The 16,543-nt window shown below is 40.5% G+C and overlaps 1 protein-coding gene across 1 annotated transcript in view; it reads left to right on the top strand.

The window, feature by feature from the left end:
• Positions 1–16,543, top strand: part of ABCB7 (ATP binding cassette subfamily B member 7) — a 53,333-nt gene that overhangs the window by 12,231 nt on the left and 24,559 nt on the right. The window contains exons 2-4 of the mRNA XM_083485104.1: positions 699–776; positions 6,149–6,235; positions 10,817–10,936. Of these exons, the coding sequence (XP_083341230.1) occupies positions 699–776; positions 6,149–6,235; positions 10,817–10,936 (285 nt within the window). The remainder of the gene's footprint in view (positions 1–698; positions 777–6,148; positions 6,236–10,816; positions 10,937–16,543) is intronic.

The raw sequence follows: 16,543 nt of genomic DNA, 5'->3' as shown, positions 1-16,543 counted from the left end.
AGGCTCATCTAGTCCAGCATCCTGTTTTCGAAGAGGCTAAGCAGATGCCCATTATGAGAAACCCACAAACAGGTCTTACCTCTCCTGCGGTTTCTAGCAACTGGTATTCAGAAATATTGCTGTCTCTGACCGTGCAAATAGGACATAGCCATTGTCCAGCACCCTGTTCTCACGGTGGACAACCAGATGCCCCAATGGGAAGCCACGAGCAGGACCCAAGTGAAAGAGCTCTCTCCCCTCTTGTGGTTTATATGCACTGTGGTTTAATGAGATGCGCAAACCAGACCTGGGAGTCAAAATCCCTAGCCTGGGTTTTGTATATAGATCATAGCAAGTACAAGAGCATGAAAATATGCTCTGAACAAATGTGTTATTTTAAAAAATTAAATTCACATGGTATATGGGGAAGGACAGATTAAGTTGGAAGAGACTTGGCCTTCCAGAACACAAAAGAACACAAGCCTGGTGGAAATACAAGTGAAAGAAGGGGAAGGTTCATTGCCATTTAGCATTTTAATAGTTAGACGCATTTTATTTTACACCTGCTCCCCAGTCAGTAGTCTTCATATATTCTTTTGTTCCTTTCCAGAAGCAAATGGTCTTTAAGTGTGCTAGGATGTACACATGAAATGCTTGGAGTATTATCTGTTCATGGACTTTGTGCTCTTATGTACCAGAGTCTCTTTTATCCTTTTCAGATTCCACCAATATTAAATCAACTCCCATGGCAAAGTTCAGGGAGATCGTATTCAAGACAACTATTGGATGCTGCAAAGGTAGGATTGAGCTCTTCTGTTAGTGAAGAAAAAAAACAACCTGCCTAGACCATCTTCTGATGTATGCCATACATTTTGCTTAATCTGCATAACTTTTATCTTATAACTTAAGAAGAAGAATCCTATTCATTGGTTAGGGACTGTTCTTCTTTCATTCTGCACATGCACCAGGAACATTATATTAATAATAGGTGCCAAAAAGTATTCATTGGGGAAAATATTCCTTAAACAGGCACCACAACTGAGAAGTCCCTGCCTCTACCCATCTCACCTCAGGCAGCTGAGACAACCAAATAAGAGCTTCTGAGCATAACTCATGTAAACGGGCAGGCTAATGTTGAAATGGGCAATCCTTCAGTTATTCAGGTCCCATACTACTAGCCCATGAGTAGGCAAACCAAGGCCCGGGGGCCAGATCCGGCCCAATTGCCTTCTAAATCCGGCTTACAGACGGGTCCGGGAACCAGTGTGTTTTTACATTAGTAGAATGTGTCCTTTTATTTAAAAGGCATCTCTGCCTTTTATTTAAAAGGCATCAATATTTGTGGGGCCTGCCTGGTGTTTTTACATGAGTAGAATATGTGCTTTTATTTAAAATGCACCTCTGCATTTTTTGTGGGGCATAGGAATTCATTCATTCCCCCCCACCAAGAAAATATAGTCCGGCCCCCCAAAAGGTCTGAGGGACAGTGGACCAGTCCCTTGCTGAAAAAGTTTGCTGACCCCTGCACTAGCCCTTCCATTTGTGATTGGAAATAGGCTAGGATCTTATGGAGGAATTTCGGCAAGGCATGTTCCCACTCACTGTCACAGCCTTGGTTTACAACCACAATCCACTCCAGAGGTCTGTTTGTAAACCAAAACAGGTTGTAACCCAAGGCGTGCTTTCGCCAATGAGGCCTCCCCCCAAAATTTGTTTGTAATAAAAAAAAAAGGGTTGTAATAAAAAAAAGGTTGCAAACCGGGACATGCACTTCCGGGTTTGATGTGTTTGTAATCCAAAATGTATGCAAACCAAGGTACCACTGTATTTTGAACTAACTGAAATTTCAAATAGTCTTCAAAGGCAGTCCCATGTAGTGTAAATTACAGTAGTCTAACCTGGAGCATTACCAGAGTTTGAGTAACTGGCTAACCTGTTTCTGTCTAGGAAGGGCTGCAGTTTACGTAAGAGTCCTAACTGGTGAAAGCTTACTACATGCCGTAGAGGCCATATGGGCCTCCAGGAATGTAATTGGATTTTATAAACATCCACAAGCTTCAGGGGAAGTGCAGTTTCAACTAGACAAACCACCCAGCAGCAGTATTTTTGTCTTTATCTGGATTGAGTACCAATTTTATTGGCCCTTGTCTAGTTCATTATTTATGCTAGTATATTGTACATGATCCCAATATATTATACAGTCATTAATACAATTATGCATATCTATGGTGCTACCCTCTCTGGAATACAGTGTATAGTTCTTTTCATCTCACCTCAAAAAGGATACCATAGAGATGGAAAAGGCTCAATAAAGGGCAACAAACATGATCAAGGAAATTGAACAACACCCTATGAGGAAGGGTTGCAGAATTTGGGTCTTTATGGTTTAGAGAAAAATCAGATTAGAAGTGATATGACAGAAGTTTATAAAATTATGCATGTCACAGAGAAACTGGATAAAGGAAAGCTTTTCTCCCTCTTTCATGACACTCGCATTCGTGGACATCCAATGAAGCTGAATGTTGGAAGATTCATAACAGATAAAAGGAAGTACTTCATACAGCACATAGTTAAAACTATGGAACACAAACCAACAGGAGGCAGTTATGGCCACCAACTGGATAGCTTTAAAAAAGAATTAGACAAATTCATGGAGGACAAGGCTATCAGTGGCTACTAGCCACAACAACTATGTTCTACCTCCACTGTCAGAGGCAGTATGCCTCTGAATACCAGTTGCTGGGTATCACAGGTGGGCAGAGGACTGTTGCCCAAATAGCACCACCATGATTGGGTGATGCCTGCTTTGCAGGGTGTTGAACTAGATGAATCTTTTGGGTCATTTCCAACTCTGCAATTCTATGATTCTACCCCAAGCTGAGAGTACATACCTAAGCTTTAGAGAGTCTAGCAGTTCCCAAACTACCCTGAACTTTCCTTAAATCCAAAAGGCTTTCTTTCCAAAATCTATCAACTGATACTAACCATGCCCACCGCTAGTGTTCCTTTTTATGTGTTTGCCCAGGACACTGACCCAGGAAACAGATAAGTGGAACAGAATTTGAAATTCCCCATGCAAGATGACAAGCACCATCAAATTGCTTAGGCTCTATACACAAAACAATGAAAAATTATGAGAAATGTGGACAGCTCTGCATCTCTTTCCACATCTTGTATAAATGTCCAGTGGCACAAACTTTTATGGCAACTAGATACTTTCCAAATGTGGAACAACACCGGGCTGCCCATAAACAATGATCTCAAAGTATTCTTAATGCAGGCCACTGTCACTCGCTGTCAGCACAAGTAACTCCTGTTCTGTCTACTTTCGTTAGTCAAGATCATATGGGCAAATAGTTGGAAACATAACCTTCTTCCCTATATACAGGGATTGGATGAAGATAGTTTTGAGAGAGATTGTGGTGGCTCATAAAGAGGCTTGCCAGGCAAGCTCTACTAAAGGTGAAGCAAACCAATGAGCATTTCTTGCTCTCATTCTCTTTCTTTTTTACATTGATTATTCAGAGAAGAAACATATGATTAAAATTCTAATGTATTTCTGTGGTCAAAATTCAGTTTGTTCTGAAATGCATTTGCATATCTCCACTTTGTCATATTGTCCTTCAAACCTGAGCTGTCGACTAAAACAAATGGAGTAATGATTGGCCTTGTGTCTTACTTCCACATGAAACAATATATAGAGGAGTTACAATCTAATGCTTCATTTTACCTACTTCACAAAGTAAAAAACAACAACTAAAAATCCTTTAAAAATGAAATGATGGAAGAAATAGCATGTTGTAAATGGTAGCTACTTATCTAAACTTACTGGTAGCCTTTAATATTGGGGTCTCATAGCTACATTATAGCGATGCTCATTTTCTGAGCATTTTTAAATCTACGAATGTTTCTTCTGTTTCTACATGATCATGGCATTTTCATACTGCTGCTAAACACCATGAGACACCATCAGGGCTGTGCCATTGAGAGTGTCCTCTCCCCTCACAGGGGGACACACCATTCTGCCCTGTGAGAAGGAAAGAGGCAGGCTGGGAGAGGGAGTTCTTTGTGTGTGTTTGGGCTTGCTTCAGAGTGAGTGGGAAAGTTGTACATTGTAGAATTGCAAAGCACCTAGAGTGCCTTGGCAAAATGACAGTATATAAATCCAGTAAATAATAAAGCCTTCTAATAACAATATTACTACTACTATCAAGTGTTTACAGTACCTACATGGAACAAATACCCTGGAACACAGATTTGTAGCCCAAATTGGACCATAGAACATGGATTTTAGAATTTGAGATGTATTTACCACCCCACCCCCAATCCTAAGAATTACAGTTGGGAGTGGTTTTAAAGAAGTACAAATACTGAAATGCATATTTAAAGCTTTCAAAAAGCATTAACTCAGCCTAGGTTTGGTATTTCCAAATATTATGTGACCTGGGATCTCTGACTGAATATTTATTCAAGACATGTTGCTATACAGTGGTGCCTCGCAAGACGAAAAGAATCCGTTCTGTGATTCTCTTCGTCTAGAGGTTTTTTCGTCTTGCGAAGCAAGCCCATTGACGGATTAGCGGATTAGCGCTATTAGCGGCTTTTAGCGGCTTTTAGCGGCTTATCGGATCAGCTGATAAGCGGCTTAGCGGCTTGGAAAAAGGGGGGGAAGGGGAAAAAAACCCCGCAGGAACTCGCAAGACATTTTCCCATAGGAGATTCTATTCCCATAGGAGATCCTATTTCCCATAGGAAATTCATTTTGCGAAGCACCTCCAAAACGGAAAACTCTTTCGTCTAGTGAGTTTTCCGTCTTGCAAGGCATTCGTCTTGCGGGGCACCACTGTATTTTCCTTTATAGTGTTTCTTTCACTATAACCACCTAGGTCCCTTCTTCAAAGCAGAATCAATGATGTTTTCTGCAATGAAATGCTGTGAATTAATGTTTTCTAGAGCACTTGTAAGCATTTCTTAAGGTCTGTATAAGTGCCCTTACATGGTTGTTACGATGCTTGCCAAATTGCTCTTGCTGTTCTGGCATAATAGAGATGTTAAGCATTTTGTTTAAAGCCTAGTTGCACCTTGAAAAAGGAGATTCTAAATGTAGCATTTCTCTCTTTACTTGAAAAGACCTGGAGTAAAAAAACTCTGTGATACTAGTTCATCAAGCTTCAGTTATGATACATTTTTAGAGTTTGTAGTTCTGAAATTTATTTTCTTTGGAAAGCTGCAGTGGTCTTTGGTCAAAAGCACTAAAACTATATTATTAATTTTCACCAATTGGAGTTCAGGGTATTTCTTTCAGAGGATACTTGGTTCTCTGAAGAATGCTGATGCTGCTCAGAATAATTCCTGTATTATTTCATAGGGCTTTTATTATATTTATATTTTAGGTGCTGTTTGGATTATTACTATTCCTTTACTCTGTTTTTAATTATACTACTTAAGATCTGAAACATTTGTAAGCAGCCTTGAGGTTAAACACCTCATGGGTGTTCAAATAAAATACATGCGAGTAATTGCTTTATGTGTTGATGTACTACAATGGTGGGAAATCTCAGGCCCAGGGAGGCAAAATACAGCTCTCCATCCCTTTCTGTTTGATCCTTGGCACACTCTCCAGGCCACCTCCCTCCTTAGCCCCCCCCCCCCACTGCACCAACTATGCTTCATATTCCCTTCTTGATTTTTGGGGGGTGGGGGCATGACTGCAATGTGTCCTTGAACTTTGATAACGCCCTTGTATTTGATAATGCTTGTTGCTTGTCTTGATGGAGGGTAGATAGGTCATGTTTGTGAAGAAACTAGGCTACTATACAAAGCAGAAATTTAGATTTGTTTCTCTGCTCACTTTTCCTCTGGCTCCTCCTGTCACTGGTGTATGACCCCAGAAATTTGCCTAGAAAGAATTGTGGCTCCCATCCCAATCTGCAAACAAGTTTCATGCTTGCTGCAAAATGGAAATGTTTTCTACAAGGGAAATACTTAATGTATAAAGCAGCTATAAGCAAATATGTTTAGGGTAGTTCTAATACCCTGTTCTCCTGCGTTGTCATGTGCTTCACCAGCCAAGCCTCTTTGATGCAATAGAAGCTAAATAAAGCTCAACTTAAGTTAAGTTTTTAAAAAATGGTTGAAGTCATTGTTCAGTGTATTCTTCCTCACACAGAATCTTCAAGGATGGTCTCAGACTGATAAAAGAACATGCTGGCATGGACATGCAGGTGGAGGACTCCATTCAGATCCAAAGGAAGGGGTAAATATTGCTCAGCCCATTTGTTTCTGTATAACTCCACAGTATAGCACAACTTTTAACTTTTCTTGGAGAACAGAAAACTTCTAGCAGTTTCTCAAAATGTTCCATCAAGTTTATTTGCTAAACCACTCTTACCATAAATAATTTTAAGCTTAGTCAGTAGAGCATGAAACTTTTAATCTCAGGGTTGTGGGTTTGAGGCCCACATTGGGCAAAAGATTCCTGCATTGCAGGGGGTTGGACTAGATGACCCTTGTGGTCCCTTCCAAATCTACAGTTCCATAATTCTATGATGAGGTGCTTCTTCTTTTTTAAAAAGATATTTATTGAGATTTTACACAGTAAAAGAAACCTTCACACACAAAATAAAACAGAAAAATACATTAAAATACATTAAAAAGGAAAAAAGAGAAAACCTAAAAAATATAAGGAAAAAAGAGAAAAAAGAGAAGATAAAAAAGACATAAGAATCAAATTTTTTACTTGTTATTTTCATAACCCTTCTTCCTGACTTCCTCGCATCTCCCTTTTTTGTATGGTTGTTTTTACACAACCATATTCAGCAAATATCTTACCCTCTTTCAAATCTTGATCTATATTATAGATTCCAACCCAATGTGTCTCCAAATCTTCCTTTTATATCCTTATGTTTACATTTGACACAATGTAATCTAATTTTTTATTTCACCCTTGTCTTTTGAAACTTTTGTTACCTACTCCTTTTACCTATGTCACCAATGCCACATTGTCTTCATATCTTGCATCATTTTAACATTCCAACATTTTAACATTTTAACACTCCGATATTTTACAATGTTTTTGCAAATAGTCTTTAAACTTCTTCCAGTCCTCTTCCACTGACTCTTCTCCCAGGTCTCGAATTCTGTCAGTCATTTCTGCCAATTCCATGTAGTCTATCACTTGCATCTGCCATTCTTCCAGGGTGGGTAAATCTTGTGTCTTCCAGTACTTTGCGATGAGTATTCTTGTTGCTGTTGTCGCATACATAAAAAAGGTTCTGTCCTTCTTTGGCACCATTTGGCCGACAATGCCCAGGAGGAAGGCCTCTGGTTTCTTAAGGAAGGTATATTTAAATACCTTTTTTAGTTCATTATAGATCATCTCCCAGAAGGCCTTAACCTTTGGGCATGTCCACCAAAGGTGAAAGAATGTTCCTTCAGTTTCCTTACATTTCCAACATTCATTATCAGGCAAATGATATACTTTTGCAAGCTTGACTGGGGTCATGTACCACCTATATATCATTTTCATAATGTTTTCTTTTAAGGCATTGCATGCCGTAAACCTCACACCGGTGGTCCATAACCGTTCCCAGTCAGCAAACATAATATTATAACCAATGTCTTGCACCCATTTAATCATAGCTGATTTGACCGTTTCATCCTGAGTATTCCATTTTAACAGCAAGTTATACATTCTCGAAAGTACCTTAGTTTTAGGTTCTAACAGTTATATGATGAGGTGCTTCAGACCCTTTCCCAAAAATGTGACGGTTCCACCCTCTGCTGGGTGGGTCATGACATTTTGACTATGTAAACATCAACATTCCTTATGAGAAAGTGAGAAATAGAGAGTGTGATGCCTCTTCCACTTTCCTTGCATCCTCAGCTATATCAGAGCACTCCTGGTCCTCAGGAACATGGGGTTATTTTTTTTATTTGTAATATTTATTTCTGCTAGACAGTATACCTTCCAGGCAGCTAACTGATCTGATCCTTATGTAATGTTAAGCTATGGTTTCTTTAGCTATAGTGTGATTTGCTTGAACATCCAAACTTAGCCCAGCAGCCTAACAATAGTTTGTTACCTGGCAACAAACCATGATGTGAAGCCACAATTTGGACACAAGAATGCATGAAATGAAGCATAACTCTGGTTAAAAGGTTGTTTTGTGTGGAAGCCACTTGTAACAGATTCATGTACCTTTTAACCATTTTTACACTTGCATTTAATTTATTTCTGCTTCTGTATTCTGATTAGTTAATCTGGACCTTTGCTGTAAATAATTTTTTTGCACCTTCTTTTCCTTGATCTTCCCTTTGCCCTTTTTAATAGTTCATGGCAATCCACTTGCTGCTTTGCAACTGCTTTCTGTGTTTTCTGTTGCTTTGTAACCAGTCAGGTTCAATTCCTTGGGTTTGTCACTGTTGTCTCCTCCCGGTTCTTTCAAACAGCATTCCTCTGTGATGAGCCAGTAGCAATATCTAATTTGAACAAGTAGCTGTCGTATTAACTGGACGTTTCCATTTCCTTCCAAACCATTAATGGTGCTCAAACATCTCTTCTCCCTGCTTTAAAATGTGACGTTGTGTCTGCCTAAAAGGGAAGGATTTCTGTGTATGCTATTGCTCTTCTCTTTAGAGTGAGTGATAAGCAGAAAATTATTTTTTACCAACTTGAGGCTTATAAGTTGTCAACAGAGAATATGTACCCTCTGAAGGATGTGTGAAAGGTACTTATAACGGGTTCTGCTCTCAAATACTTTAGATTGTCAACAATTTTAAGTGTATCTTAACCCTTGGTGGGGACAGGGTGGGTTATGGGAGAAAACAGCAACAGAAAAGGAATCTGAATTCTTTTTTGCTTCTATATATGCATTTTATTCATTTACTTTAATAATGTCACAGTCTTGAATGCAACTTGGCAGTATTATATCAAAAGTAAGATTCCCCCCTTGATATTGAAGAAAGAAATCACTGACAGAATACATACAAATAACATTTACACACTCAAAAATCACATATTCCTAAGCACTCCACTTTGAAACCATGTGATATCCAGTTCAACCAAAAAAGCAGATAGCACACAAAAGAAGCACAAGTGCAACATCCAACATTGCCCTAATTTTTTACTGAAATGAAGAGAGAATAATGCAAGTGGGGCATGGCTGATCAGATGTTTTTGCTAGCTATTATCAACCCATCACTGGCTTGATGTAGGTATAACGTCGCCCACTGGGGAGCCCTCCATAGGCTTGTGTGCTTCTCTTCTGCCTGAATTCTCACCCAGGTGTTCTCCATCTCTTTTTGCTTTGGTGTGGGTTGCCTCTGCACAACTATAGTAAATCCAAGGTTCAGTTTGGAAATCTGATTGTGGTTTCTAGCTATGATTTGGTAGTAGTACAGACATAACCTGCCCAGAGGTTCATCTGGATAGTCTGGCTTTTAATTGCTGTCTTTGGACCAGTCCAGCTGTATTCTGTCAGGGATTATTTAGCTGGGACATTTGCAGTGCAGATGGTCGGACTACATGTCCCTTGAAGACCATTCTAACTACAATTCTATGATTCTGTAATGCTAGCTGGCCAGTAACACTGATTAAGAGATCAGGATTAGGTTACATGCCTGACAGTGGCAGAGGAAGGAGGATGCGGTGAGTGCAGGCCACCCCAGGTGTCGTCACTGAGGGGGGTGACAAAAACTATGACTTAATTTTTTTTAAAAAAATGGGCTCATGAAACTTTTTAGTTCTGTCAAGAAACGTAACGAAATGTGGCTGGCACTGGCCGCCACACCGCGGAGGGTGGCACTTACCGTGGGGCCTGCAGTGTGCCCGAGCCACGCTTCTCTCTTGGGAGTGATGTGGTGGCTTGGGTGCCTGCAGGCTCCCGCTGCCTCGAACAGCAGCATGGGACTTGTGTCTGCCCTCCGCCTCTCCCTCAGCCACCCTACGGCTGAGGGGGGAGACAATGGAGAGGTTCCACGCAGCTTGCCCTGCCCCCGGCTGCAGGATGTGTGCGCTGCACCCAGCACCCAAGCGGCTAGCTACACCACTGATGCCTGATCCTCATCTCCCAAATTGTTTCTGATCCTTGATTATAATGTCTAAATAATAATTTTTTGTTTATACAAACCTGGAGCATTTAAATACTAGCTTTCAGAACCCAGGATTAATCCTAGATTCTAAAAGTTAGTTTTTGAATGCCCCCTACTTTATGTGCAATATGAGGGAGTAGCATATGATCCTGCAGCCTGATCACTAAAGCCTGGTGACTGGGCAGCTAGTGTTACATCTGTACAGATCCCTACTTCTCATTGTTGCTGTAGGATTATGATTTTATGGTGAAGGAATATATATAGCAAGGGTTTGAAATGATGCACAATTTTATGACGTATAGCATTAGCTTGGGAATACAAATAGAAAGTTGTTTTTGGCTTTTATACTTGAACCTAAAAAAATCTTGGCTATCTTTCAAATTTACCTGGCTTTAGAAAGGCTCGTAAAATAAGAAATGAGCTGTGATTTATTGGTTTGAGCTTTAAAATATGGAATAACACAGAAGCTATACTATAGCGCTTCAGTTGGCTGTTAAACAGCCTCATAATGCATGATTACCCAACTTCAGAGCCATTCTGCTAAAAAGGAGTGGTGGCATTTTGCACACTATTAAGCCATCTAGAACAATTTTCTTGGTCTTAAGTGTGACATTCCTGTATACCCCTTGAAAGAATTCCCAGCTATTCTGAATATCCATTTGAAGAAGGGAAGTATATCTCTGGGTTGAGATTTTGCAACCATCATTTGATTTGTCTTCTGCAACATAATGTTTTCTCTCTTTAGATGAAAGAATTACAAAGTGGAAAAATAATCAAAGCAATGCTTTCCTACGTGTGGCCCAAAGATAGGCCTGACCTACGTGCCAGAGTTGCCATATCACTAGGATTTTTAGCAGGTGCAAAGGTAAGAGCTTTTTCATCAGTTTGAAACGGGGTGAAAAGCCTTTACAATAAGTGCAGAAACTGGGAAAGAAAGAAAGAAAGAAAGACTGGCTTAAATCAGTTCATTTGGATTTTGTGAGCAATTTTAAAAACGCTTTTAAAGAACTCTTAAATGTCTCGGCCTCTGTATCCTAAAAAGGTAGCATTTTCTGACATTTCATCACAGTCTTCGTGACAGGCCTTGAGTACCTGCAGTACTTTTCCATTAATGGGCTAAATACTTCTGATGAAGATGTTGAAGGCTTGAGCTCATGATACACTTACAGATGCCTTACCATTGTAAAGCAAGACTGGATGCTCCATCCCTCCTGCTTCTGCATTCTGATGCACAAACTTTGCCTGCCTTCGCTGCAGTTTACCAAACCACGATTGGCCTCAACTGGGACCATTGTTGATCAAGGCAGGGGTAGCACCTGGTGTAAGGATGTGTGTAATTCTGTGGCCTTTTTGGAGTTATTTAACTGGATGGACATGTAGGGACTGCTTCTTTATGGTAAGCTGTTCACCTGGAACTGAAAGTCATCGCTTCCCTGGGCAATTACAATCCCCCATTTGCATGAGTTTATGGTGGCACAGTGAATATGTAACTTCTCTGCATATTGGTGTACTCTGAACAAATCAATTGATATGTTAGTATCATTGTGTTTTCCAAGTGAAAGCAGTCTTCAGATAGATCTTTTTGTTGGCATTTTTGACATCTTTTGAAGACCATCTTTTGCTGTAGAGCTTTCCTTCACAAAGGCTATCACTAACTGACATTGAAGCTAGATTTCAGGATTGCATATTAATCTTGGTGGCATTTAGTAAATCTTATTGTAATGTTCCATAGGATAAATGTCGGTTCACTCTACCATAACCCCTTTGCAAGTGGAAATATAGAAATAAATAAAATAAATAAAATATGCCAGAACAATGTAGATATATTGTATTCAGTGGCTGTCCTGCAAGAATTAAGAGCAGGCATTTTCTCCCCCTCTTCATATTCATATTTTTTTGCCTAAGGGACTACTTATGAGCCCACCAGTTACAACTTTGCATTCAAATCCAGTGGCTCAAGATTGTACATGGGGCAGCTTTGATTCAAGATGCAGAAATGGATTTGCAGTTGTGTTAAATTCCCTGTCACAGGGAGGAAAGCCTATGTTAGTGAAAAATAACCTTCAGTCTAAACCAGGTTGAATCAAGTACCCTCTTATCTACATTCAGCAGGTTTGCTTTGCTAGGAAAGAAGGGAGGAGGCTGCAAGGAGGAGACACAGAGATGATTAAAAGAGAGCACTTGTAAGACACACTTGTTTCAATTTTATTTTAGCTGAACAGGAGTGGAGCAGGCAGCATTTTTGTTCTCAGTACGTTTAGCATGATAGCTGCCTGCCTTCAAGGCTAGTTTTGTGTGGCTCCTCTTCAGATATTTTGGCTAAGATTCAAAGAGCACTTTGGCTCATGCAAAAAGGGCCCCTTCTAGCCCAGTAACATTTTAAAAAATATTATTATTTTTATTTAAAAGCTTGATAGTTTTGCCTTTCCATTTGCACAAATCTTCTCAAGGCAGCTCACAACAAAATAAGTAACATCTCAACAAAAGAATATAGTAAGCTAATATGGTACAGCAATAAAATAAAATAAAAAACTGGTGGTTCAACAAAATGACTTCTACAGAGCCAAACCCACTGAAAAAGGAAAGTTTTTGAAAGGCAGCAGAAAACCATTGGAGAGGAGCCAAGGTGAGCCTTTCTAGGTAGGGAGGTCCATAGCACAGGAATGGTCACAAAAAAGGGCTCTCACTCCTGTTCCTACCACCTTCCAACAGGCCATTCAGAAGAGCCTCTTTAGTAACTCATAATGAACAGGCAGATTCATTATTACTATTACTACTATTACTATTACATTTGCCCTTCAGCCAAAGTTCCCAGCATGGGTTATAACAGTTACAACAATAAAAACATTTGTAGGAGATAGTCCATTAGGTATTTCTAGGTCTAAGTTGTTTAGGGCTTTAAAAGTAATAGTCATCACTTTTGAACTGTATTTAGAAACTGACAGGAAAAGCAATAATCCAGTGAAGATTGAACTAAGGCATGTTTCATCATGGTCTTTCTAGGAACAAGTGTAACTGGCACAACTGTCTAGACCTGACATAAGCATCCAGAGCAAATTCTGGACTCTCTCAGTGGTTTCATGAAAATATTAAATGGCACAGGTGACAAGATGGGATCCTTGTGGGGGACCATATTCCAAAAGTGCCAAATAATAATTCCTTCCCACCATCTTCCCACTCTTTCCCACTATCCTTTTGCCTCTTACGTAGACTGTAAACCTTTTGCAAAGTGTGTTCATTCTACTTTATAGTGCTTATTGGCGTTCAAGAAATGTTTCAATTATTGCATTTATTTCTCCAAGGAGCTCAAGGTGGCGTACATAGTTCTCTTCCTCCCCCTTGTATCCTCACAAGAACCCTATGAGGTAGGTTAGGGCTGAGAGACTGGGACTGGCCCAAGGTCACCCAGTGGGGTTCATGGCTGAACAGGGATTGATTGCTGTAATACCAAATGCCTTTCGAGAATAATATAAATACTCATATTATTCAGACACACCATCCAGGTCGGTCCTGGAAAATTCAACAAATTCGGAATTAAATTGGATCTTGTTGCAGATTGATGTATGGTTAATATTGTATAGAACAGCTGCTTCTGAGAATTCAAGCAATGTTCCTTCCACATTGCTGTATTCTTGTTTCTTTACCCCCAGCTGACCTGTTCCTTAGAACATGCTGATTTAAAACAATTTTTAAGGGTTGGCAAGTTTGTATAATCAGACCCCCCCTTTTTTTAACCTACCCAATTGTACACACCCACCCTGGACTTCTTGGAGAGGGCCCTTATCAGTTCTGTAGTAAAGAGGCTTCTCTAAAATGGGATTGGGGGGGAGACATATCAGTTTATTCTTCATTTTTTAAAAAATTTAAATATCACCATGTGCTCCAGTGCCGGTGTGCAGAACTTCCATCTTGAAAAAGAAATCCCCTTCATCAGAGTGTCTGCTGCTAGGATTGGAATGGGCTGCTTTTCCTTAGGGCTAGGAGGATGTGGGGATCTATTTCATCAGGATAAGGATTTAGGGACTATCCACTAAGCCTTTTTAATTAAAATATTACTATGTGCTTAAATACCAGTATACAGTGCTTTTGAAAAAGGAATAAAAACTTCATTGGAGTAGCAACAGCCATGGATATAATGGCAGGGGGAAAGGGATGGGCAGGTGGTGTACGCTTTGTGTGGGTGTTCGGTAATGAGATTTCCACAGTTCTACCATGACATTTGCCATATATAAAAATGGATGTGTTGTGGTTGTCGGGAAGTCCCTAAGAGGTACAATTTTAGACATTTATCTATAAACTGTCATGTCCCCAAAATTCTATTCTGATTCCTGACAATAGTGACAGCCCAATTCACAGTATAGGTAACACTTGGAAAGCAGAGATGACACTGGTAGTCTCAATTGGTTTAAGCCCTTTATTTTAGCTGAGTTATGGATCAATGTCTATGTATCCATAGTTGTTGGCATCTGCCTGTCTCAGCAGACAGAGGAGTGTACCTTTGGGGGTAAAGTCAAGCTGTTAGAAGGCTGTAGAGATTGATACAGGAGAGGCATGTTTTGTTGCAGCTGGGGCAGATGAAGGCGTCTAATTGTGCTGATGCAGATGCACCATGGCATTTCTTCTGTCTGTGCCCCTCAGTGGTCATTCCTCCTCTGATCACTGCAATGGATACTCTACCCAACTCTCTGTCTCTAGGCTATCTCCTGACATCCTGTCTAGTTTCTCATAGAACTGGTCCGTGGTTTGTATGTCAGAGCACATAGTTGGAGCATAGATGCTGTAGATGTTAGCGAGCCAGAGGTAGTTGAGAGGTGGAGGGAAAGCAAGCATTCTGAGCCCTCCATCAGTGGTTCTATCACAGACAGAAGGGAGTTCCTTACTGCAAAGCCTACACCATTAATACGTGATTCTTTTGGATGCCCTCACCAGAAATGGTGTAGTTCTTCTCTCAGAGGCTGCCATTCAAACTAACTCTGGTCTTCTGTGGAACAGCAATGTCAGTGTTTAGCGTTTTCAACTCATGGTCAATGATAGCCATCTTCTGTGAGTCATTGACCTGCAGCAGATCAGTGGACAAGCCAGGACATATGGCTCTGATGCTCCAACTTGCTAGGTGCAAGAGGGTTTCTTTTCTTTTTTGCCTGGTGCAACTTTATTCTTATTCTTATAGTGACAGCCTAATTCACAGTATAGTTAAGACTGCAGCACTTGGAATTAAGCAGAGATGACACTGGTAGTCTAAATTGGCTTAAGCCCTTCATTTTAACTGAGTTGTGGATCAAGCTGTATGTATCCATAGCAGCTGGATTAAATTTGTGGGTTTGATGAGCTGCTGTCACCTCCTGTCACATTTGCAGTCACTTTTGCCCTTTTACTCTTGGGCTGAACATCCATTACTTATGAATCAGGCATATCTTTCACAGTATCTATGTTGCTGCTGACTGTTAATATTGTACATTTGAAAGGGGAACTGGCTGTGCAAAGCATGCATGTGTAAAGCCATGGGAACTTAACATGGATGATCCGCCTGCTTTGTGAGTACCTCTTACCTGTATAAGCAACAAGGGATATGCCAATGTGGTATCAGCCATATGAACCCTTTGGGTCTACTAGCTTCTCCCCACCACCACCTCCCCACATTCTATTAGGACTAGATTCCAATAAGGAAAAAAAACTCTGCTTATCTCCTACTTCCCACCCATCTAGCTGTCTTTAGTAGTAGTGATCTAACAGCAATTTGTACTGCAACTCCTAGACATGCCCTTCTCCTGGTAAAGTGGTACCTCTAGTTACAAACTTAATTCGTTCTGGAGGTCCATTCTTAACCTGAAACTGTTCTTAACTAGAGGTGTGCTGTTGCTAATGGGGCCTCTTGCTGCCGCTGCGCCTCTGGCACATGATTTCCGTTCTCATCCTGGGGCAAAGTTCTCAACTCGAGGTAACTCTTCCAGGTTAGCAGAGTTTGTAACCTGAAGCGTTTGTAACCTGAGGCGTTTGTAACTCAAGGTACCACTGTACTTGCATTTGTACAGTTTTTACACTTTCAACCTGCCCCATCCTTCAAGGAGCTCAGAGTAGTCTCTTATGTTGCCACAGGTGGTACAGAAGTAGTCCTCTGGGTTCATGTATTCCAGACTCTTCTTTCTCTTCTCCCTACACCAAGCCTTGTGATGTCCTTATACTTCTAGCCCTAGTTAACAGCAAGTCCCTGTTTGCCTTTGCCTTGATCATGGACAATGGGATCCATATATATAGAATAGAGGGAGCTGGCAGTCCTGCAGCCTAATCCATTAAGGGTTGGGAACATTACACCTTCATTGTACCAGTAAGACAGGCCAGGTTTGCTTTATAGCATCAGTGCATCAGGTCCCAGACAAATGTACCAATGCTTGTATGCAGCTAGACTTGCAAAATTTGTTTGCTCCATCTGCTTCTTCCCCTGCATCCTACATACTAGCAAACCAAATGTTAA

This window comes from Podarcis liolepis, assembly GCF_965112155.1.
Source record: "Podarcis liolepis genome assembly, chromosome: Z".
Classification (NCBI taxonomy): domain Eukaryota; kingdom Metazoa; phylum Chordata; class Lepidosauria; order Squamata; family Lacertidae; genus Podarcis; species Podarcis liolepis.
This window is presented reverse-complemented; position numbering and strand designations above follow the sequence as displayed.